Source organism: Archocentrus centrarchus, chromosome 6 (assembly GCF_007364275.1).
Source record: "Archocentrus centrarchus isolate MPI-CPG fArcCen1 chromosome 6, fArcCen1, whole genome shotgun sequence".
NCBI lineage: Eukaryota > Metazoa > Chordata > Actinopteri > Cichliformes > Cichlidae > Archocentrus > Archocentrus centrarchus.
Genome location: NC_044351.1, coordinates 8057276 through 8080805, shown reverse-complemented (window position 1 = coordinate 8080805; position 23530 = coordinate 8057276). Strand labels below are relative to the sequence as shown.

Sequence of the window (23530 nt, the reverse complement as noted above, 5' to 3'; positions counted from 1 at the left end):
CTGTCAGCTAAAAAGTGATTTGTTGACTGGGATTCCAGTTAAAGCAGTGCTTCTCAAACTGGTATGAAAAGCCCGGGCCTCTGCAGGTAGGGTGTGGAGGATTTGAATTAATGGGTCCCAATTAGATAATTACAGCCTACCCTTTATTTTCATAGTGAAACCCCATACTACCACTACCACTAAATGCAGCAGTATTTAACAAATAAAAGTCAATGGGTAAAGTGTAAGTCCAGTTGGAGTGTTTGGCTTGATGTTTCAAGCACAAAATGCAAACCAAGCATGAAAAGTTTATATGGTGTAATGGTTTTCTAATGTCCAAAGCTTTTATGAAACACCTAGGACAAGGGCTGTATGGATGATACCTAATATCAACCCTGCATTGGGAAAAAAGACCATCTGCTATTCAAATGGGACAGAAATTGGCCTCATAAAATAATTGCAAAAGCTGTTCCCTGTGTTGCTGTTTTTGTTTTGTTTTTTTGTCCTTGCAAGAATGCATTAAGGAGTTGACCCTACTGATTCCCTTTTAATCTACCGGCTGTAATTTTAGCTTCTGTGTCAGTCTGACTGAAATGTATATTTGAAGGGCAACTCTGGAAAGCTCATCTGAAGAATGGTGTCATTGCGTTTCGGAGAGGTGGAATCAAAGAAGTTCTCAGTGAGAAGAAGAAGTGTCTTTTGGCTCCCAGTCTTCAAACTCAGTAGTCCATCATCCTGCTCCTTATTTTGAATTGCATAAATCCCCAAGAAGAAGAGGAGAAGAAGATATTGATTCATGCTGGAAAAGAAGTTGCTGTGTCTAACAGAGGTGAAAAATCATCCCAAACTGTGTTCTCAGAGATTATATTTTAGTCTTCCACTGGAGGCAGAGGAGACAGGATAATTATTCATGCAACCAGGTTTCAAACAGTTAAGGTGATTTAGTAGGGCTGAGAGACTGGAAGCTGCATTGTTCCTTTGTGGGAGAAGTTTGGAAAACACACACACTAGCAGATTATTTAGAATGGACTATGCATGAATCTGTGTGTGTGCAAGGAACTAAAGGAAACAGAAAAAAGAGAGGAAGGCAGTTAGTGGACAGAAGAATTGAAGGGGGATGAGGAGCAACCTTTAGCTCAGGGACAGCTAATGGAAAATGGGGAGGAAGAGAGGCTTGCAAACACTTTGAACATTTGCATGAAACAATAAGATTTTTTCATTATCGTGGCTGAACAGAGAAGATAATATCCTTGTGCCTGTGGTGTGTGAGAATTTTTAGTTTAGTCAGGATAGGAAGTGATTTGTTTAGCATATTAGATAAATAAGGAAAGTAATCATGCCATCATTCCCATTTCTTCTTTGTAAGGGAAGTTTCACACCAAAGGCTCAAAAATTGTCATGAAATAAGCATGAACTCTGAAATATAAATTACATGTTGGGAGCTTGCTGTGAGAAATTAAAAAGCTGAATTCTTACCCATAGAAGGATACAATATCTCATTTAAAACACTCATTTTATTCTATGTGGCGTGGTCAGCTAGCTCTCGGGTAAATTAGTTCTCCAGCAATGCATAGCCAGCTGACTTAGTTTAGCTCTGAAGTCAGAAAGAAACCTTGATGCTAAGTCAATGAGATGTATAAAACATTCAAAGAGATCAGACTTGAGTCATATATGAATCTTCACTCACACAATTTTAAAGAATTAATCAAGCTTGGGCAAGTTGGTGTGTATTTTTCTATTACTAAGGCAATCAAAAAAATACATTCCTGAATCAATTGTGTAAATGTATTGTTTCCAGCAGAAATGCAAGCCATGTATTTAATAATCTGAGAATGGTCATCAGCTTTTACAGGCATGTAGACCTGTCGTCTTTGTATCCATGGAATTCAAAAAGTTGTAAAATATAAAGAAAGATAAGTAGGACCAAGAACAGAGCCCTGAGATACTCCATACACAGGTGGAACTGTAGCGCATTTAGAGTAATAACCAACACATTGGAGTAATAAGAAAATCATTAACCACATTAGTAAGTGTTTCAGGTGACCCTGAAAGTAGACTAAAATGGTTCAGGAAGATTGCCGAGGCCAAGTTATTTTTTTACCATAGTCTTTATAAAAGTTAATCATTTAAAAAAAACACTTTTCACTATCCATTGAAGGTCACATGAGGGTGGAAATAATCTGTTTCCTTTGTTGCCATTCACAAAATTCTTTTAGGCAAGTCAGTGCATCCATTGGGCACACAGCAGCCTGTATAATATGAAACAGTAGAACATAATTTTAATGAAATGTTTTTTATTCCGTCAAGCTAAAAAAGAGCGCAGTATGTTTTTTTTTATTAGTTTTATTGGTGTTCAATTTTTAAATCAATTGTGTAAAATGGTTTTGAACTTTGTGATACCTACGAAAACAATTAGCAACAGCTGGTAAACTAAAATGATACTTTTATGGCATGTAAGTCACAATTGCACTTATCAACATGTTCCTAACATAGTGAGCCATCAATAATAGATTTTGAAGTTCATTGAAAACTGTTGGATTGCTTTTTGCTTTATTTGGTAATGCATATAATAATATAAACAATAACAAAGAATTTAAACACTGATTTAGACATGGAAACATTCAAAGCTTTAAAGCACATCGGTCAGCCAAAGCGTTGTAAGAGGTACATGACACAAGCTCTTCAAACGTGCAATTGTTATTCAGATTAATACAGTTAAAATATGTCCTACTTAGTCTTACATATTTGGTAGTAGACAAATAAATATGTGCCTCACATTTTAAAAAACAGTGGTCACATTTCACTACAATCATCACGTAGTATTCTCCCTGTCTTCTGTGGGACCTGGTTATGTTTGCAGATATTTTCTGTATGTATCATTACAGGGCCCCATTATAATCAAAACTGCAGTCCTGCCTGACATCTGGGGGCCACCTGAATGCAAGGCCTGATACACTGTGAGCATCAGGGTCTGTCCTCGCCTTACTCCCTTTACTGTCCCTCACACCCTGACAGTTCTCTACAACACACACTTGAAAACACATTAACACATGACTGTATGTGGTTGTTGCTACCAGCCACCTGTGCATTTAGACCCTCCCTCACACATCATGGTTATTACAGCTATTAAGATCAGGTTGCAGAGTATCGTGCACACTGACTCCAGGTGGAGTACTGTAATGTGTGCCCCAGCATTACGGCAACAATAACCTCCTTCCAGCACGCACATGTGTACACACAAATTGTAGACCCATACGTGCACATTGCATTTCTTTGCTTGCACTTTCTCTAAAAACTACATTCACACACACCCCAACGACAACCAAACCTCTCTGCAATCTAGAGGTCAAAGGTTATTCAAGGGAGAGAGCCAGCTGGGAGGCCAGCAAAAAGACAGACCCCATAGATTTTTGCATGTGTGCAAGTTTGCTAATTCAGTGCTAAACCTCCACACATGGTGTATTTTTGGACATTAGTGAAAGTGCCTTTAACCTTTTTTTCTTTTCTTTTTTTAACTGGATTTGCACTGAACAGACTGTTTGTACCCAAAGCCTCTTCTGGCTCTTACCCAGTCAGTGGTTTATAATTCAGGCATTAGTGTATCCCTTCACACCGGACCCAGGAGCTGCAGTTAGAGTATGAAAATGACACTGAAGGCCACATGGATCACCTTTCACCCCTCTTTTGACTCTCCTGAGCAGTGCCGCAGGCATTGGGAGCTCCACAACACCGAAACCCTATCGCAGTGCCGTTGTTTTGGGGACAATGACTGCTCTTTAAGTACGGGGCAAAAGGTGTACAATATCTCACATATGTGCCCTGTGGTGCCTGTTTCACTACTGAAAGACATGTTCACAAAATGGCTTGAAAGATGTAGAACATCTTGCCAACGCTATAAATCCTCTGACAGATGAATGTAAGAAAAAAGGTCAAAATTTTGCTTTGAATTTAAGGGTTAATTGGGTCACTGATTAATAACACTTTTTTGATGCTGACTTTTGATAGTGGTAATAGTAAAACTGTACTAACTGACAGATGATTGCTCAGTTTGATATCAGTTCTAAATTGCAGCAGAGATTGAAGAAGGTGGACGTGATCATAAACTTTTTGGTGGATCTTGGTGGACAACTGTGTAGATGATCCAGTCTTTTCTAAGAGACCAAAGCTAGTTAAAGTCACCTTGTTTGCTTCAAATTAAAGCACAGCTGCTGCCGGCTTTTCTGAATTTTTTTTTTCCAATCTCTTGGAGAAGCTGCATTATAAAACTACCATTAAAAGGTTTTAAGGTTGGTTAAAGAAAGTGTCTTTTACTAAAACTAATATCTAACTATGTCGAATGTTATTGGATTAGCTAGGTGCTCTTTGGAAAGATTCTCGGAGGTTTCCTGTTTGTTTCTTTCTCTCTTGTTTTTTTTTTTTTTTTTTAAATAATATTTGACTGTCAATTGTTAACATTGCACTTCTTCTACCTGTCAGTTACTGAATAAAAAATATTTATTTTAAGTGTGACATCACCCTCTTGCAGAACCTGTTTGGCTCCATGGCAAACTCTCTGTCTCTATGCCAAGGAACAGCCAAGAACAACAGCAGCGGCTCTTCAAGCGAAGCTTGTCAAAACAGTCTTTCCACTGTCCAGTTTCATTGCCTTGATCCTCAAAAATACTTTAGCAGAGGCAGAGGAATGCCTCCTGGTCCCTTTCTCCTCTATCGCCCATCGTACCGTTCCACTTCAACAAACATCCCTAAATCCTGTTTGTTTGCTCTGAAAATAATCAGCCTGGGGCCTGTTTTTTGAGCTACATGGTGTAATCTCTATAGTGATGACATCTCTATCTGCTGTAGTTTTAGGGAAGTCAGGAGGGTTTTGGCAGTTTCCCATGTTTTTCATAAATGCTCAGTGTACTAGATGTTCTGTTTGGAAACTGCAAACAGGAGTTATGATGGATTACATGGGAAAGGTAGACTCTGTAAAGGTGTTCTTACACACAGACACATCAACAGATTAAAAATGGCCTTCCATCTTGTTTGAAGAAGAGGCACTTTTTATGCCTCGGCCCTCAGATTCTGTCCATATGCTACGTGTCTACTTTCCTACGTCTCCATATTTTTATCCAAGTCTGAATCAATTTCAGTCACAGACTGCAATTTATGATATAATTTAAATTATTTTTCCTCTAATTCCATGCAGATCAGCTGGCTTCTCACAGCTGTGTGTTTGGCAAAAAACAAAAAAAAAGTCACGCAATCTTTCTGCCAGCTTTCAATTTCCTCCACGTTTTCCCTGGTCTTGACTTAGCCATTGTCCCTCTAACTGCAACCAATGGCCTTGGGGATATTTGATTTAACCAAGGTTTGTTCCTGCATGCTTGTCAGTTGGCCAGGTTTTTCTGCTTTCTTGGCCTTTCCTCTCCATGAGGTCCTGTTCATCTCAGCTAAGTAACGTCACACTGAAATTTAAAGAAAAAAAAAAACGTCAGATTTATTACTTCAATGTTGTTCTCCTGATTTTCAAAGCTTACCACTAAACAAATGATGCAGCAAATTTCACTCAAACCACAAATAATGACCCAGGCTTACTTTAGGTAGAGGCAGAAAATGATGATGAGCCTCTAAGTGATTAACAGTTTTGAGGGACACCAGCTTAGTTTTTGCCCTTTTATGCACAATAAATGGTCACAAACTAAAGTCATGAACATTTCTATGAGGGATTAAGTGGTACAGTAGACATTTACTGTTAAGACACTCTCAGGCACTAAGACCATCTACAAGTTGCAGTAATCATTCTACCTGTACTGCCTCCCTCTTTCTTGTGAGTCCATTGAAGAGATCGTTAAACGCTGAAGCTGAGAAAACAACAGAAAGCTAAGTTCTGGTCAAGCAGCCAGGTCAAGGACCTTAAGAGCCACAAGAGGCCCACCACCCTCTGGGTCATTAATAATTAATGAAACCCGAGGCTGGGACAGAAGGCCATGACTAAATACAAGAGTCCAAACAGTGAGAGCAGTGCTGGGCAGTAAGAGGAGGGGGTGGTAGGCGGTTATTGATAGAGAAAAAGCCCTGAATCCAACTCTGGCTTCAGTCCGTGCTTTCACTGTATGCTCCAAAGGCTACAGACACAACAATCTGAACAACCCAGCGACATTTGAAAACCAAAGAGGGGAGCTGGGCTAAAAGATTTTGGTTCTAAACTCATGAGGAGACAGAAGTACAGAGGAGAATGGTGGAGAAACCGAGAAAAAAAGAGGGGTTTCCCAGTTGGAGAGAGAAAAAGCAACTCGTGGAATGAAAAACAGCATGAATATCTCCTCGCTGTTTCCCATGAAATCTTCCAGTCCTCAAACCTCTGTTCAACAAAGCGTGTACTTGCCCTAGAGGTACTATCATGCCGAGACCTCCATTACGAGCTCGGTTTGATGAAAGAGTAGCTAAGAGGGGGCTTAGGAGGGTTGGCTCCTAACCCTCCCCCATCTGAACAGATATGAAATGAGATAGTTCAACGTGATATTATATAACAAGTAGATTTTAGGATCTGTTTGGGCAAAGAGATCAGATCTCTCTTAAAAGTGCATTGTTTTATTTTTCTGGTAATCAGATTTCTGTGGTTACAGCATCATTTTCATTCCAAGTTTACTGATTTTAATTACATGTTCCATATTGGATGTTTTTCACTGTTGAACATGACCGCACTGGTGTTTGACATTTCTTGGCTACATCTTATATCCTATCAGTATCATCCCTGTAACCACAACAAAAACCACTCTCTCCACTATTATTCTCAGTGTATATTAGTGTTATTCTTGTGGTACACTAGAAAAAATGTTCTCCCTCTGATGGCTGTGGTTTCTTCGCAGACTTCATCTGATGACTGCGACCCTCATGAAGGAATCCACGAAGGAAAAGAGAGCACGTATCGTCTGCAGGTGACCCAGTTTGTCCAGAGGTTAGAGTACTGGCACAAAGACTTAACAAACACCTTGGTGACCTCAATTACCGTGGCGCCCGTCCACGGCCGTGCTGTGGTATACCTAGGAACCATTGATGGACGTCAAATACAGGTAAAGAACTCACCAGCAGGTACTTAATTTGCTTGTAAAATGCCGAAAGTTTGGTGCAGAGGCCATGAGGTTACAGCAGATTTATTCTTGTAAATGTGGCTGGATGTTGATATGTGAAGAGTGAAAGTGTCTAACTGGAGACACAATACAGAAACAGTTCCAGTGCTTCAACTAGAAGCAGGCTAGGGGAAAATATGAACAAGCTCCAGAGTCTTTCTGTTTGCACAATTTGCTTACCTCTGAACTATGCTCAGCGAGTTTCCAAAGAAGTTCATGTTCCAGTCAGCCATCTGCACAAATACAGTCCCTTCAGGCTATTAGTGTAGAGAGCAGCAATGGATTCCACCATTCTGATCATTTTAAAATCATTTTTTAGGGATGTAATTAGATGACTTTATTAAAGCAAGTCAGAGTTTCCATGTTCAGGGTTCATGTTGTTGTATCTTGTTGAAAAAAAATAGTTAGAAATGGCTGGCTCAGACATGTTAGATAAAATAGTACAGAAACTATTTAAACATTCCACCCGTTGTATATATGTTGTCATATTTAAATCATGTGGAGCAAGCAATTTATCTTGTATTTGTATGTAAATTCATTAGACTAAACTATAATCTTAACAGTTTTAACTGTAATGAATATACAATTATTTTACATTTTGAAACTGGTAGTTCCTCAATTTCTTTTCATTACAGCATATGTGATTTGAGCTGTAGAGCCAGAGGTTTTTGAGCCAGAATGAACATATTTGAACCGGAGGGCTAAGCTATCAGCTAACGCTCACTGGATTGGTTAGCAAGCAGTTTCCGCAAACTTCTCATAACAGAAAATTCCAGAAAATGAGTCCTGAAAGATAAATAAAGTAACACTGGAATGTCACCCAACAAACTGTAGACTGATCTACAAACTTATTTTTTAATCATCTGTTGGTCTAGTAAACTGCACAACTAGCCATATTATTTGTCAGAGAATCCAGAAAATTATGTTAAAAATACTCTAAAAGGCATCAAAATCATAATGGATAAACAAAGCTAGCAGCAATAGCCGCTTGTGTGGCTATACACATGTACCTATAAGTCAAAGATGGCACTCTTCTAGTAATGCATAAGTTTAAGCCTTGATATAAAACTACAAGTGAGTTAAATTAAAAAAATATATAAATTTAAAACTAATAAATACCACATGTAATAAGACTAGTTCCAGTGCACCTGCAGTTCAAATGAAGATTTGGCCTGTAAGAGGTACTTTAGCTGAAATGGAGTCATGAAAGAGCTGATTATCAAGGTAAAACATAACATTTTGGCATTCAGTTTAATTAAGTCAGTATGACGGGCCTGTGCAGCTGCATCTAACACTGTGACTCACCATCTGCAGCTACTTTCCCTTTTCTTGTGGTGTTGAAGTCATTTACTCTAACAATAAAACTATGCATGCAAGGGTTGCAGCTGAAAAGGACAGCAAGTGCAGCAAGTGGCACTGCATTGTTGTATCAGTAAAACAAAACACTACAGCAAATGGAGTGAAACACATAAAGTAAAAGCTGAATTACCTCACGTGTTTTTGAAACACAAGAATGAAAAGATGTATTGAAAAAAAAACAGCAAGAGAGATGTGGAAAAAAGGGCTGACAGCTGCACGGAAAAGCAGGAAAAGATGGAGGAAGGGTAGAGACGTTGGCAGTGGGGTGGTGGGGTTGCGGGGGGGGGTTTACAAGCTGAACGGCACGTTAATGGTGAACGGCGGGCTTCGCTGACACGTTCTCTCACACACCATTTTCTACTCCCTGAGCGTCCCATGCAGCTGTTGCTATGCGTTTCTGTACCGTCAACCACCACCCTACCCCACTCGCACCCCCTCCTTCAGTTCTTTTTTGCTTTTTTTGTAGCTGCCTGAATTGGATGTGGTTCATTGTTTTAACTAGAAGTCTGAAGAGGCGACCAGCTGTGATGCACTGGTCTATACATTTCACTGTGGATATCCATTGTTTCATGTTTCTGTTGTCTATTCATTTCATTAATAACTGTGTACTAAAAAAATATTTTCTAAAATCGGACAAAAAAAGGGACAGGGGAGTAAACAGTGGGGAGGGAAAGACAGTAATCGGTAGTAGTGGTTGAAAGATATTTCTTTGACATTAAAGCCATAGTAAGAAAATCATTGGGAAGATATCAGGTCATCAGAAAATTAGCAGGAAACCTTGTTTTTTTCTTGTTTTGTTTGCTTGTTTTTGGCCTGATCCTCAGTTGTTTGGACTTTTATCTATTTTATACTGTCCAATAAAGCAGTCTTGCTTACGCTGGGCTTTAGGATTTCCATCAATTAACTGGTTTTCAGAAGTGGCACCTCACTTATAAAAAGCTGTGGGAAACTCTCGATTGCTTTAAGTGACTTCTGTTCACTAAGGTGGAAGATGTGTGAGCACAAACATTTCTTGTGAATTTTAGATGCATTTACTGCTGCAAAGCTACTTTCAGCTGCTCCATTGTCACAGGGAGTCACCACATCGGGCAGCTCCACATGTTCGATTTCACATTGTTTTATGCTGGAAATTTGTCTTTGAATCAGAAGGCTTTTGCTTGCTAAGCAAGCATGTATATCACTACACTATGGAGCCACACATAAAGCATTTGGAGCCAGCTCTGAGAAAACAATCAGCTTAAAACATTTTAGAAAGTTATTTAAGCTGTACATGTCCAGTGTTGTAGGCTACTGATGTAGCACTTTCTTCTTTATGTGAGTAACATGTGTGGATGTCCAACCAGTAAAAACTGGGCTGGAAGAGAGCATGGCAGCCAACCAGCTCTAGTCCCACTCAGTCCTAAATCTGACCAACCTTTTTATCTATTCTCTGACCACTTTGTCATACTGTGAGTGCAGCATCCCATTGACTTTTCCTACCCTAAACTGCCGAGGCGTACATTTGAACTGATGACCTTCTGGCCACCTGCTCATTCTCGGCTCAAGCTAAGCAACAAGAAACAGTGAGAGGTGGTCGTCTTGCTGTGGCAGCTCATTTCATTGTTAGTATGGTAAAAAGAACATGTCAACTTTTCATGTATTTCAGTTTCCTGGTCTCTCCCAGTGGACGCAGCAAGATGGAGCATAGAGTAGAGGCAGTGAAAGAAAAAGAGCGTTGTTCCTCCTGATGGACTCCATTCTGGCTCAGGAAGTGTTTCCCTCGACTTCAGTTAGGCCACTGTGGGAATAATACAGTAGCCGTGTTTATAGGCCAAATTTCCCCCCTGCCTGTTTAATACAATAAGCTGTAATTTACACCACCATTCCCTCCAGAGAGATTCCTCTTGTATGACCTCGTCCCCAGAGGAAAGCCACCTATTATACTCACTGATACAAAGCTAATGTTGATCATGAGGCTCAAACAGTGGGAAGAATGATGCAGGAAAACAAGACATTTGTGAGGGTGAGGGTGAGGGCAAGCAGTGAATCAGCCAACCAACAAAATCACATTTAAAATTTACAACACACAGTACCTTAGGGATATACTGGACTGTGACCCACACAAATGCACAAAAGTGCAGGCTTATACACTCTATTTCATGTTTCTGCTGTCTCATTTTGCAGTACCCTCTCATCAAGGGACCCTTAGCCAAACTCAAATTAGGCAATGAAGTATGACAAGCGAGTAATCACAGGTCAGGTGTAGATAGACAATGTGACACTGTTTTTGTGTGAGCGTTTCAAAGTGAGTCTGAATCTAGACAATATAAATATAAAGCATCCATTAACTTCCACTATGTAGGAGAAACTTTCTTTTAGTGCATTGCGCAACCTTTTGTGCAGACATAACACAACCCTCATCCCTGTTACTGTGTTCGGGATATGCTTCACATGATTTGCTTTGCTTGCAACAACAGTTTTGTTTTTTCTTTTTGTTTTTAGGATAAATGGCATTTCAGTTTCATTCTGATATGGAAAAACGTCTGTGTGTGTGTGTGTGTGTGGATGGGTGTATAATTTAAAAGGTTCAATGTAACTGGAGTAACCGCGCACCCTATTAGAGACCCTGTTCTGTTCTATTTGCTGTGAGGCCTGTAATTGCAGCATAACCACAAATGATGAATGGTGTTTCAGGTGTCTTGACTGCATGTGTGCATTTGTGTGTGGGGAAAATTGATGTGTTTTCAGTCATTACTTAGTTTCGCTGATATTTGATGACATGTGGTCATGTATGGCATGAGTGTTAATAAAAGTCTGTGTGTAAGTAAATCTTTGGGAAATTGAACTAAACTGTATTTTATGCTTATTGGTATGCATATGGAAATGTGTTTGGAATAAAATAGTTAATTTGTTACTGCAAGTAGCAAGCTGACTGATTGTAGTCTTTTGACGCTTTTGGCAATCTATATGCTCTTTTAGGTGACGATATAATTGTGATTGGATATCATCAGCATGGGTTCATTTGTTTGTCAGTTTTTCAGTAACAAATGCACAAAAGTGGAGACTGATACACGGTACATGATACATGTTTCTGCAGTCTAATTTCGCAGTATCCGCTCATCGAGGGACCCATACCAAACTCAAATTAGGCAGCAAAATATGGCCAGCCAGTAATCACAGGTCAGGTGCAGAGAGACAAAATCCCTTCTTGATGTCAGAAAAGAATAACCAACAAAAACAAAACAAAACAAAACAAAAAATAATAATAATAAGATAAAAATAAAATTTAGACAAACATTTGGCCCATAAACATAGACATCAGTTTCTAGAGTCCCAGTCGAATATTAGCTGTATATACAAATAAAATAGCACTTAGTTTTATTAGTAACTAATACAAGACCATATTCACTGATAATATTTACAATACAAAGGCTCTTGTAAAGATTTTAGAAATATTCATTCCCATATATAACAAAAAGGGTTCCCATGTTTTAACAAAAATATCATCTTTATTGTGCAGCCTGCATGTCAGGTAATCAAGAGATATGTATTGTATGTATTTTTTTGTTGTTGTTGTTGAAAAATGTAATAAATATATATTTAAAAAAAAAAAGAAAAGAATAACCAGACTGCTTTGAGCTGTTAGTAAGGCAATTATAACCACTCATTACAACCAAGGTATGCAGAACGCATAGCAAGTCAAACCTTGAAGCAGATGGGCTACAGCAGCAGAAGACCACACCAGTGCCACTCCTGTGTGCTACGAACACAAAACTGAGACTACAGTTTACACGGGCGCATCAACAACAGAAGATTGAAAACATGTTTTCTGGTCTGATGAGTCTCAATTTCTGCTGTGACGTTCAGATGGTAGGGTCAGAACTTGACGTAAAAAACATGAAAGCATGGATCCAGCCTGCCTTGTATCGATAGTTCAAGATGCTGTTGGTGGTGTAATGGTGTGGGATATGTTTTCTTGGCACACTTTGGGGCCCCTTAGTACTAACTGAGCATTGTTTAAAAACCGCTGCCTACCTGAGTATTGTTGCTGACCATGTCTTCCTTTTATGACAACAGTGTACTTGTGATGGCTGCTTCCAGCAGGATAATGCACCATGCCACAAAGCTCTAATCATCTCAAACTGTCACTGACATGACTGGATTCTTGAAAATGCCAATGAGTTCACTGTACTCAAATGGCCTTCACAGTACCCAGTTTTCAATCCAACAGAGTACTTTTGGGTTGTGGTGGGACAGGAGTCGCATCACAAATGTGCCAACCAACAAATCTGCAGAATCTTCAACATCTCTGAGGAATGTTGTTTGTTGTCTTAAGGGCAGAAAAAAGTTCTTGAAGTGTTCACTCTGCCTTGATGCAGAGATGCCAGACTCTGTCATAAAGCAAAATGTATGGCTAATGTGTGACAGCCCCAAAAAAGTCATTTACATCTAAATGTCAGTGATGTTTTTGTAGAAATGCAACACCAACTTCAATATGAGGACAGGATTTAGTGTCACGTCCACAGAACGAAAAGACACAAGGAGGGTGAGCGTTAACAGGTTTATTACAATAGAATGTGCGAAGGGAAGTGAGCAGGGGGCGAGAGTTGTTGAGGGAGAGGAGAGGCTGCCTCCGACGAGGAATACGAGTGACGGTGGTCCCAAGGGTCCGCAGGAGCGGGGGGGCAAGACGGTGGCGGCGATGGAGCGCGGGCAGGAATCCACAGCTGACCTGAGGTGAGAGACGAGGAGTTAGAGAAGACAATAGGAACAGGTAAGTCATAAGCCTGATACTGAGCCGACACTGACTGTAACTCTGTCAATGATCCAGCAATGAGTCGAGGTCTGCTGTCATCTTAAGAAGGCGGTGCTGATTGCCTCAATGGAGAACAGGTGTGGAGCAGCTCCATGGAGGGACCGCCCTCACAGGGCATGACAGTACCCCCTCCTCAACGGGAGCCTCCTGGCGACCTGAACTTGTCTGGATGCCGCCGGCGGTACTCCTGCACTAGGCGTTTGTCCAGCATGTTCGTTTGGGACACCCAGGAGCGCTCCTCCGGCCCATAGCCCTCCCAGTCCACCAAATACTGATAACCACGGCCGCGGCGGCGCGCATCCAGGATGCGGTTGATGGTGTAGGCCGGATGGCCGTCGATGATGCGCACCGGAGGAGGAGAGGCTGCCGGCGGGCACAGAGGGCTGGTAGAGACAGGTTTCACTTGGGACACATGAAAGACGTTATGAATACGCATGTTGCGAGGGAGGTTAAGCCGGACCGAGACAGGATTGACAAGGGAGTGTATTTCAAATGGACCAATGAATGTAGGGGCGAGTTTCTTAGATTCAGCCCGAATAGGCACGTGTCTGGTTGAGAGCCATACCTTCTGGCCAGGTTGATAGGCTGGCGCCGGGGTCCGATGTCGGTCTGCCACTCGCTTGTTTTGGTCCTTGGTGCGCTGTAAGGCCAACCGGGCCGCCCGCCACACACGGCGACAGCGGCGGAGGTGGTGTCGGACGGAAGGAACCTGGAGATCCCTTTCGATGGTGGGCAAGAGGGGAGGTTGGAAACCCAAGGAGGCCTCGAAAGGTGACATGCCGGTGGCGCTGGACGAGAGGGAGTTGTGGGCGTATTCGATCCACGCCAAATGGGAGCTCCAGGTGGCCTGGTTGGTGGAGGCCACACAGCGTAGCGCTGCCTCGAGTTCTTGGTTGGTACGCTCTGTCTGACCATTAGTCTGAGGATGATAACCTGAAGACAGGCTCACCTGGGCTCCGAGCGACTTGCAAAACTCCCTCCATACTCGAGACGTGAATTGGGGCCCTCGATCGGATACGATGTCTTCAGGAATGCCGTGCAGGCGGAAGACATGATCAGTAAGCAGTAGGGATGTTTCCAGGGCTGAGGGGAGCTTGGAGAGTGCAATGAAATGAGCAGCTTTAGAAAAACGGTCCACAATGGTAAGGATGACAGTCTTACCCTCAGAGGGAGGAAGGCCGGTGATGAAGTCCAGAGCAATATGTGACCAGGGCCGCTTGGGGGTCGGCAGGGGCCGGAGGAGACCAGCGGGTGAGGAGGTCGATGGCTTATTTTGAGCGCAGGTACTGCAAGCAGCCACATACTCCCGGACATCCTTAATCAGCGAGGGCCACCAGAAATACCGTTGGAGGAAGGTGACGGTTCGGTGAGCCCCTGGGTGACAGGTAAACCTAGCGGTGTGGCCCCACTGTAGAACCTGGGCCCGAACCTGGGAGGGCACGTAGAGGCGGTTAGGAGGGCCGGTACCGGGGTCCGGTTCCGTCCGGAGGGCCGTCTGGATTGCCGACTCGATCTCCCAGGTGATAGAGCCTATGACACAGGAAGGTGGGAGTATGTACTCCGTCTGGGAGAAGTGGTCCGGGGAGGCATACTGACGAGAGAGGGCGTCTGGTTTCACGTTCCGGGACCCGGGTCTGTAAGAGATGGTGAAATTGAATCGGGTAAAGAACAGGGCCCACCTGGCTTGCCGGGGGTTGAGTCGCTTGGCCGATCGGAGATAAACCAGATTTTTGTGGTCCGTCCACACCAGAAATGGATGTGTAGCGCCCTCCAACCAGTGTCTCCACTCCTCGAGTGCCAGCTTGATGGCCAACAGCTCGCGGTCCCCGACGTCATAGTTGCTCTCGGCGGGGGAGAGTCGACGAGAGAAAAAGGCGCACGGCTGAAGGTTACCTGCTGCCTGTTGAGAGAGGACGGCCCCTACTCCCACATCGGAGGCGTCCACCTCCACGATGAAGGGTTGTGACAGGTCGGGTTGGAGCAAGACTGGGGCGGTGGTAAAACGGTCCTTCAGGAGCTGGAAGGCCTCAGCCGCGGCAGACGTCCACCTGAAAGGGGTTTTCGGAGAGGTAAGAGAGGTTAATGGCAGGGTGATCCGACTGTAATCCCTGATGAAGCGTCTGTAAAAGTTGGCAAAACCCAGGAAACGTTGCAGCTGTTTGCGATCAGCGGGTGTTGGCCATTCCAACACGGCCTTGATTTTGACAGGATCCGCCCTCACCCGCCCCTTCTCAATGACATAGCCCAGGAAAGAGGTGGTGTCAACATGGAACTCACACTTCTCCCCCTTCACGAACAGGCGGTTCTCCAACAACCGCTGCAGCACCTGCCGCACATGTGTCTGATGTTCCTGTAACGAGGAGGAGAATATGAGGATGTCATCGAGGTACACAAAGACAAAATGATTAATGAAATCCCTGAGTACGTCATTAATGAGGGCCTGGAACACTGCGGGGGCGTTGGTCAGTCCGAATGGCATGACCAGATACTCAAAATGACAGAGGTGTGTATTAAACGCTGTTTTCCATTCGTCTCCCTTGCGGATTCTAACGAGGTGGTAAGCGTTGCGGAGGTCCAGTTTCGAAAAGATGGTGGCTCCTTGTAGTAGCTCGAACGCGGAGGTGAGTAAAGGAAGTGGGTACTTGTTCCGGATGGTGATGGCGTTGAGGCCCCGGTAGTCGATGCATGGGCGGAGAGACTTATCCCTCTTGGCAACGAAAAAGAATCCGGCCCCCAAGGGAGACGTGGAGGGCCGGATGAGACCAGCTGCCCTGGCCTCAGTGACGTACTTTTCCATAGCGTCTCGTTCCGGTTTGGAAAGGCTGTACAGGCGGCTGGAGGGATAGGGAGCTCCCGGGCGGATGTCAATGGCGCAGTCGTAGGGGCGATGAGGCGGCAAGGAGACAGCGTGATCTCTGCTGAACACTTCAGCGAGGTCGTGGTATATCTCGGGCACTCCGGAGAGGTCGGGTGGCGTGTTGTCCTTGGGAGATGCTGCGGGCGGGACGGAGGGAGTAGCGGCCTTAAGGCATCGCAGGTGACACTGCTCGCTCCATCCAGAGATGCTCCGAGTGGTCCAATTTATGTGTGGATTGTGTCGTTGAAGCCAAGGAAAGCCGAGAACGATGGGTGTCTGGGGAGACTCGAAAAGGTAAAATGAGATTAGTTCAGAGTGGTTACCTGAGAGAGTGAGCGAGATGGGGTCAGTCCGGTGGGTAATTGTGGAAAGTTTGGCGCCATCTAGGCCAACCACCTGAAGCGGCTGAGGAAGCGGGACGAAGGGAATACCATACTGGTGAGCGAGAGCACGGTCCAAAAGATTTTGCTCAGCCCCTGAGTCCACTAAGGCGAGCGCCGGATGACTCTCGGGAGGAAGGTTAATTTTTGCCTGGATGGTTAACCTGGGTTGGGAGGGACTAGCATTGACCGCGCCCGTCAGTATCCCCACCATTACCGACGGGCGGCCCCTTTTGGCCGAGTCGGGCAGGAATTAATGAAATGTCCTTTTAGTCCACAATAAAGACACTCACCGCTCGCCATCCTCCGGCGGCGCTCCGCTGCTGACAGCCGAGAGTGACCGAGCTGCATGGGCTGCTCCACCAGGCCAACAGGTGTCCCCGCAACCTCTGGTCCCTCTTCCGGGGTGTCATCCCGATCAGCCGGGGCCGTGCGACGAGAGGCCTGATGGGAATTGTAGTTTCGCAGCCCGCGCCGGGTGCTCAGGCGATCATCCAGGCGAATACAAAGGGAGATCACAGCCCCCAGGGATGGCGGCAGGTCTCGGGTGGCGAGTTCATATTTGATTTCCTCATTTAGGCTGTTAAGAAATATACCTCTGAGCGATTTTTCTTCCCAGCCCGCCTCCGCCGCGAGGATCCGGAAGTCCACTGAAAAGTCTGCAACGCTTCTTTTTCCTTGGCGTGCATTTATGAGTTTTTGCGCGGCCGCCTCCGGGCAGGAGCCCTTATCAAACACCTCTTTGAACTGAGATAGGAACTCACGGTAAGTAATTCCAGGGTCCCTCTGCAGCACCGCGTGTCCCCAGTCCAGCGCCCGTCCCCGTAGTAATCCGAGAATGAAGCCGATCTTGGTGCCGTCTGAGGCAAATGCAGTCCGCTGCTGTTGGAAAATAAACAGGCATTGGGTGAGAAAACCCCCACATTTTCCCAGGTCCCCATGGAAAGGCTCCGGAGTCGGAAGGGCTCTTTCGATCGGTCCGGCTGGTCCCGGGAGATCTCCCGGCGGCAGCTGGGGCTGCGGTGGAGCCGAAAAGAGGGGAGCGGAGGGCGTTCGTGATGCGGTGGCCTCCAGCATACCTTTCAGCTCCGCGAGCTGCTGCGTGGTGGCGCCCAGCTGGCTGGAAACCAGCCGCAGCATGTGCTCATGCCGCTGGAGAGTCTCCTCCTGTAGAGCCATGGCCCGATCCAGGGGGCTGGCGGTCGACGCGTCAGTTTGTGGCTGGATCATTCTGTCACGTCCACAGAACGAAAAGACACAAGGAGGGTGAGCGTTAACAGGTTTATTACAATAGAATGTGCGAAGGGAAGTGAGCAGGGGGCGAGAGTTGTTGAGGGAGAGGAGAGGCTGCCTCCGACGAGGAATACGAGTGACGGTGGTCCCAAGGGTCCGCAGGAGCGGGGGGGCAAGACGGTGGCGGCGATGGAGCGCGGGCAGGAATCCACAGCTGACCTGAGGTGAGAGACGAGGAGTTAGAGAAGACAATAGGAACAGGTAAGTCATAAGCCTGATACTGAGCCGACACTGACTGTAACTCTGTCAATGATCCAGCAATGAGTCGAGGTCTGCTGTCATCTTAAGAAGGCGGTGCTGATTGCCTCAATGGAGAACAGGTGTGGAGCAGCTCCATGGAGGGACCGCCCTCACAGGGCATGACATTTAGTGCATGCCATGTTCTGTTTTAAAATACTCACAATAATGCAAAGTGAACTACAAACTCTACGCAAACGTCACATACTCATACGATTCATATTGCAGCAGATATTTTTTTGAGGGTGCCATTAGGGAACATAGACACAACATATATCCTGACTTTATGTGCCAGTAACTGTTCATGTGGATCTAATTTTTAAAAATAAAAATAGAAAATGATATTTTACAGTTTTTAAAAGCCAATAAAATGCAGTTCTAGTTTTGTGATCTAGTCATTTATGATGGACAATGACAACATTGGGTGCTATCTATTATTGGCACATAGACAATTTGGGGTGGGCAAGATATGTACTCTGCTGAGTGCAGTTCTAGTTAAACAAATGAAAAGACAAAAGATGGTATCCATATTTTGTGACACCACGTTTTGTAGCCATCTGTGCCAACAAGCAATCTCACACCTACTTGACAATGAGATGTTTGCATTTGTCAACAGGTAGTTTGGCCCACTCTTCCTAGTCAACCTGTTCAAGCTGCCTCGGGTTTGAAAGGTGGTGTCTCCACGCTGCAGTTTTGAGATTTTTCCATAGATGTTCAACAGGGTTGAGATCTGGGCTCATGGAGGGCCATTTAAGAGTAGTCCAATGTTTGTTTGTTTTTCTCAGCCATTCTTGAGTGATTTTAGCTGGATGTTTTGGGTCATTATCCTGTTGGAGGACCCATGACCGAGGCTGAGCTTTCTGACACTGGGCAGTATGTTTTGCTCCAAAATGCCTTGGTAGTCTTGAGACTTCATTGTGCCCTGCACAGACTCAAGGTTCCCAATACCAGATGCAGCAAAGCAGCCCCAAAGCAAAACCAAGCTCTCCCCATGTTTCACAGTAGGTATAGTTATACTTTCCTTTTAAAGCTTCATTTTTTTTCTTTCCGTAAACATAAAGCTGGCATGAGTGGCTGAAAGTTCCAGTTTTGTCTCATCAGTCCAAAGGACATTCTCCCAGGGTCTTCTTCCATGGAGCCCATTACTGTTCAGAATGTAACAGGTGTGATCAGAAAGTGACATACTTTGACCGTGGAGTTCAGCTTAAATGGTTTTGGATGGTTTCCTTGGCTCTTTTTCTACCATCCACGCTATTGTTCTGATCCACCTGGGGCTGCATTTGCTCTTGTGTCCACATCCTGGGAGACTGGCTACAGTCCTACAGTTCCATGAACCTTCTACGTTTTAATGTCAGCAAATGTGATCACAGGAACATAAATCTGCTGGGAGATGGTCTTTAATAATCTATAATTTTCCTTCTGGGTTGCTCAGATAGCTCTCTCTCCTTTGCTCTCTTTGGTCCATGTTCAGTGTGGTACACACAATGATACCAAACTACACAGAAGCATGTTTTTTGGTATCATTGTGTGTACCACAGAGAACATGGACCAAAGAAAGCAAAGGAGAGATGACAAGCTTGAAGGCGCCTGTGATACTAATTAACTCTCATTAAGGATACCAACAAATCTGTCCATGCTATTTTAGCACATCTTTGTAAATAAATTTGTTTTCACATTTGTTTTATTTGTTTACTCTATCACATACTAAAGACATGTAGGGTCTCGGTTTGACTCTACTTTGGCCCGGGCCTTTCTGTGTGGAGTTTGCATGTTCTGCCGTGTTTGTGTGGGTTTTCTCCGGGTTCTCCGGTTTCCTCCCACAGTCCAAAGACATGCGCTTAGTGCGGTTTGGTTAATTGGTGATTCTAAATTGCCCACAGGTGTGAATGTGAGCATGAGTGGTTGTCTGTCTCTCTGTATTGGCCCTGCAACAGGCTGGCGACCTGTACAGGGTGTACCCTGCCTTTCGCCCTATGACAGTTGGGATAGGCTCCAGCCCGCCCATGACCCTGAACAGGATAAGCAGAAGAGGATGGATGGATGGATGGATGGATGGATGGATGGATGGATGGATGGATGGATGGATGGATGGATGGATGGATGGATAACTTTTCAGGAGAAATGAAGCATTGTTTTAATGAGCTGTAAATGTACCAACAAATTTGTCCACATCTGTATTAACTGAAGCCCCTTTAGGATGGCTTGGGGTGGCTGCGGCTCAGGAGGTAGAGCAGGTCATCTACTAATTGGAAAGTTAGTGGTTCGATCCCTGTCTGCTCCACTCTGCATGCCAAAGTATCATTGGGCAAGATACTGAACCCTGAGTTGCTCCCGATGTGTTCATCAGTGTGATTGCGTGTGTGAATGTTAGCTAGAAAGCACTTAGATGTAGAAAGTGCTTGTGTGTGTGTGTGTGTGTGTGTGAATGGGTGAATGAAGACATGTTGTATAAAGCACTGTGAGTGCTCAAGTACATAAAAAAAAAAAAGCATTATATAAGAACCAGTCTGTTATAACTGCACTGATGTGTCCTCCTTTTAGGTTCTGTTCTCCCGTTTTGCCTCTCCCCATGTCAACATCCACCTGGACTCAAGACCCGTCATTTCTAGCGTAGCACTTCTGGATGCTGACCACCCGGATGGAGCCATTCTAATGGCCACAGGAAACAAGGTGAGCCCCTTATTATGGACAAAATGCATATAATACCACAGAATTTCTTGCATTAGAGATGATTACAACCTGAGCCAACAAACAAAAGACAATAATTTTCCTAAAGGCTTCCTCCCAGGATCCTGAGTCCTGTTTTTTCTTGATATCCTTTTCTGTCAAACAAAGCACAGTCGACTTTCTCAAATGTCAGGTTTCATACTGAGTTCTTTTGTCCCAAATTCTGCCCACCTAGATCACTAAGGTCCCTCTAATTGGCCCTGGCTGTGGTCAGCTGACCACCTGCACTTCGTGGTTGTTGTCATCAAGAGTGACAGAATGTGGCTGGTGTGATGGACGCTGCACAAGAGCAACCGAGTGCCCCTCCTCCTCCATCTGGACCCAGGACTACTGCACACCTGTTATCACTGAGGTAACCACAGTATGCAAAGATTGTGCATATTTTGTCTGTTGGTCACTAGCCACAGTCATGATTTTCCAAGATGCCCAGAGCATTTTTTCTTCATTCACCTCTATTCACTCTCTGTGTTTATACACCAGTCTGCATTTAATCAATAGTTATTATTAATCTCTGGCTCTCTTCCACAGCATGTCTTTTATCCTGTCTCCCTCCCCTCACCCCCAGCCAGTCTCGGCAGATGACTGCCCCTCCCTGAGCCTGCTTCTGCCAGAGGTTTCTTCCTGTTAAAAGGGAGTTGTTCCTTCCCACTGTCGCCAAGTGGTTGCTCATAGGGGGCTGTTTTTACTGTTGGGTTTTCTCTGTAATTATTGTAGGGTCTTTACCTTACAGTATAAAGTGCCTTGTGGCAAGTGTTTGTTATGATTTGGTGCTATATAAATAAAATTGAATTGAATTGTAACCTGTCTGTTGAGCCTTTCATCTGCACATGTTTGCATAGTATTTTTGTAGTATTTATGAAGGTTAAGGTGCTTCCTGAAAGGCAGACGTTTTACAGCTGCACTGAACTACTAAACACTGCTCTGGCATTGCCAGACTTCACTAAGCTCAGCTGGCTCAGTTGATTTCCGTTCTCTCTAACTTTAATGCTGCACTTCATGCTGTTAGTCTGTCTCCATTAAAAAACACACACAGTGGCACCTGACCTCCATTGCTCTGAATGTACCTGTGAAAACATCTTTTGTCTGAGTGTTGTAATTTACTTTTCTGCATCATGATCTTAACATGTTTAACATGTTTAGACATAAATGAAATTAAGTTTACAATGAAGAAATTGCACATTTACTTTCTATAGCTCTCACAGCATATTTAGATTATTGCAGCTGCCTGTTAAGTCCAGGCAGATATCTCAGCTCTATGAGAAGAAAAACAGATAAATGATTGTTTAAAATGTGTTCTTTGTGAATGCCGTAGTTTTATCCAAAATCTGGACCAGTACGAGGCTCTACTGTAGTGACAATTTGCGGCCGCAACTTTGGATTCGACAAGACAGAGAACTTCAAGGCTTCTGTGGTAACCGTGGAGGTGGCAGGAGCTTCCTGCAAACTGCCCAGACAAGAAAACACCAACAGGTATGCTTGTGTTTAGTCAAGACAGCATACGGTTTTCAGGTCTTCTTTAATAAATTGTATGTGTTTTGTATCTATGCAAGTTTTACTGGCCATCTGTGATGTATTCAAACAGTACTGTTTCTGCACAGTATCTGAAAGCCACCTTTGAGAGGCAAAGAGAGAGACAAGAGTGTATGTTAAGTGGTGAGTGTTCATGAGACAAAGGGAGCAGTACACTGGTGTCCTGTAGGGGGGAGAACACATTTAATAGGGGTTATTGTGTTGAAGGAAGAATGTTAAGAAGCCCCTCCACCCCTAACTCTTTTGCAGCCTGCTACGATCAACACATGACTCCCTTAACTGAAAAATTGCTGGGAAAAATCGCTGAATGCAGACTTTCCACTCTCCCAAATCCACTGGGGCCATGTCCCATTCAGAAGAACCCTTTTGCTACAAACATCCTCATTACAAATTGGGGGGAAAATAAAAACACTGCCCGCACAATCCCATGAAGATTGTGTCTTTGTGCATTCCTGCAGGGTACTGGATGATCATTGAATTAAGCTAAATGCTGGCTGGCTTGGTGGGGTATAATGCCTGGTCTGTGGGTTGTTTTGGGGGGTTGGGTATAGGTGGACTGAGATGCACTGTTCCCCGGTGTTTAATGGAAACTTCACCCCATCAGGAGATGCTGTGAAGGTCACCAGTGGCCACAAGGTGGCCAAGATGGGGAAATTCACTTTTGTGGTAAGGATACTTTTTTTCTTTCTTTTCGGTTTGAAAGTCTGTGTATTTTAAAGCGGACATGATGTACACAACACAAACAAACACCTGCGTATGTGTGAAGATGGAACATGATGATACAGCATGTTACCAAGTGTGCTTGGTGATGTTAAAGCTGCTGTTTAAAATTATTTATGATTCATTTGTAGTTCTTCACTTCTCGCAGTAGTTATAGTGCATTTCAAAAAGGATATATTTATATATCTAACTTCCCTGCTCTATCTCTTAATAAACAAATAGCTTCTACATTATTTCTGTTTGAAAAGACCAAATGCCAGAGTCCTGCGCAGGTACAGTTTTAGCTTAGTAGACTACCAAAGTCAACTCATTACACGCAATTAGTTTCATATAAGCTGTAGACCTTCCTATAACCCATTAATATGTCCTGAATCCGGACCTATGATTAATACTTGGGCTAAACAGTCATTTACCATTAAAGGGCATCATTTACATTTAACTGGCCAACAGTCTTATGCAAAACAATTTGCTAGCAGTGACTGTGGGCATATGACCTGGTGCAGCACAGCCAAATGTGTTGCTGTTTTCCTCTGGGGTGAGG

General features: G+C 44.0%; 1 protein-coding gene across 1 annotated transcript in view; it reads left to right on the top strand.

Annotated features, from left to right (window-relative positions):
* met (MET proto-oncogene, receptor tyrosine kinase) overlaps positions 1-23530 on the top strand; it is a 74981-nt gene that overhangs the window by 15531 nt on the left and 35920 nt on the right. The window contains exons 3-7 of the mRNA XM_030731620.1: positions 6831-7034; positions 20554-20682; positions 20915-21091; positions 22052-22209; positions 22821-22935. Of these exons, the coding sequence (XP_030587480.1) occupies positions 6831-7034; positions 20554-20682; positions 20915-21091; positions 22052-22209; positions 22821-22935 (783 nt within the window). The remainder of the gene's footprint in view (positions 1-6830; positions 7035-20553; positions 20683-20914; positions 21092-22051; positions 22210-22820; positions 22936-23530) is intronic.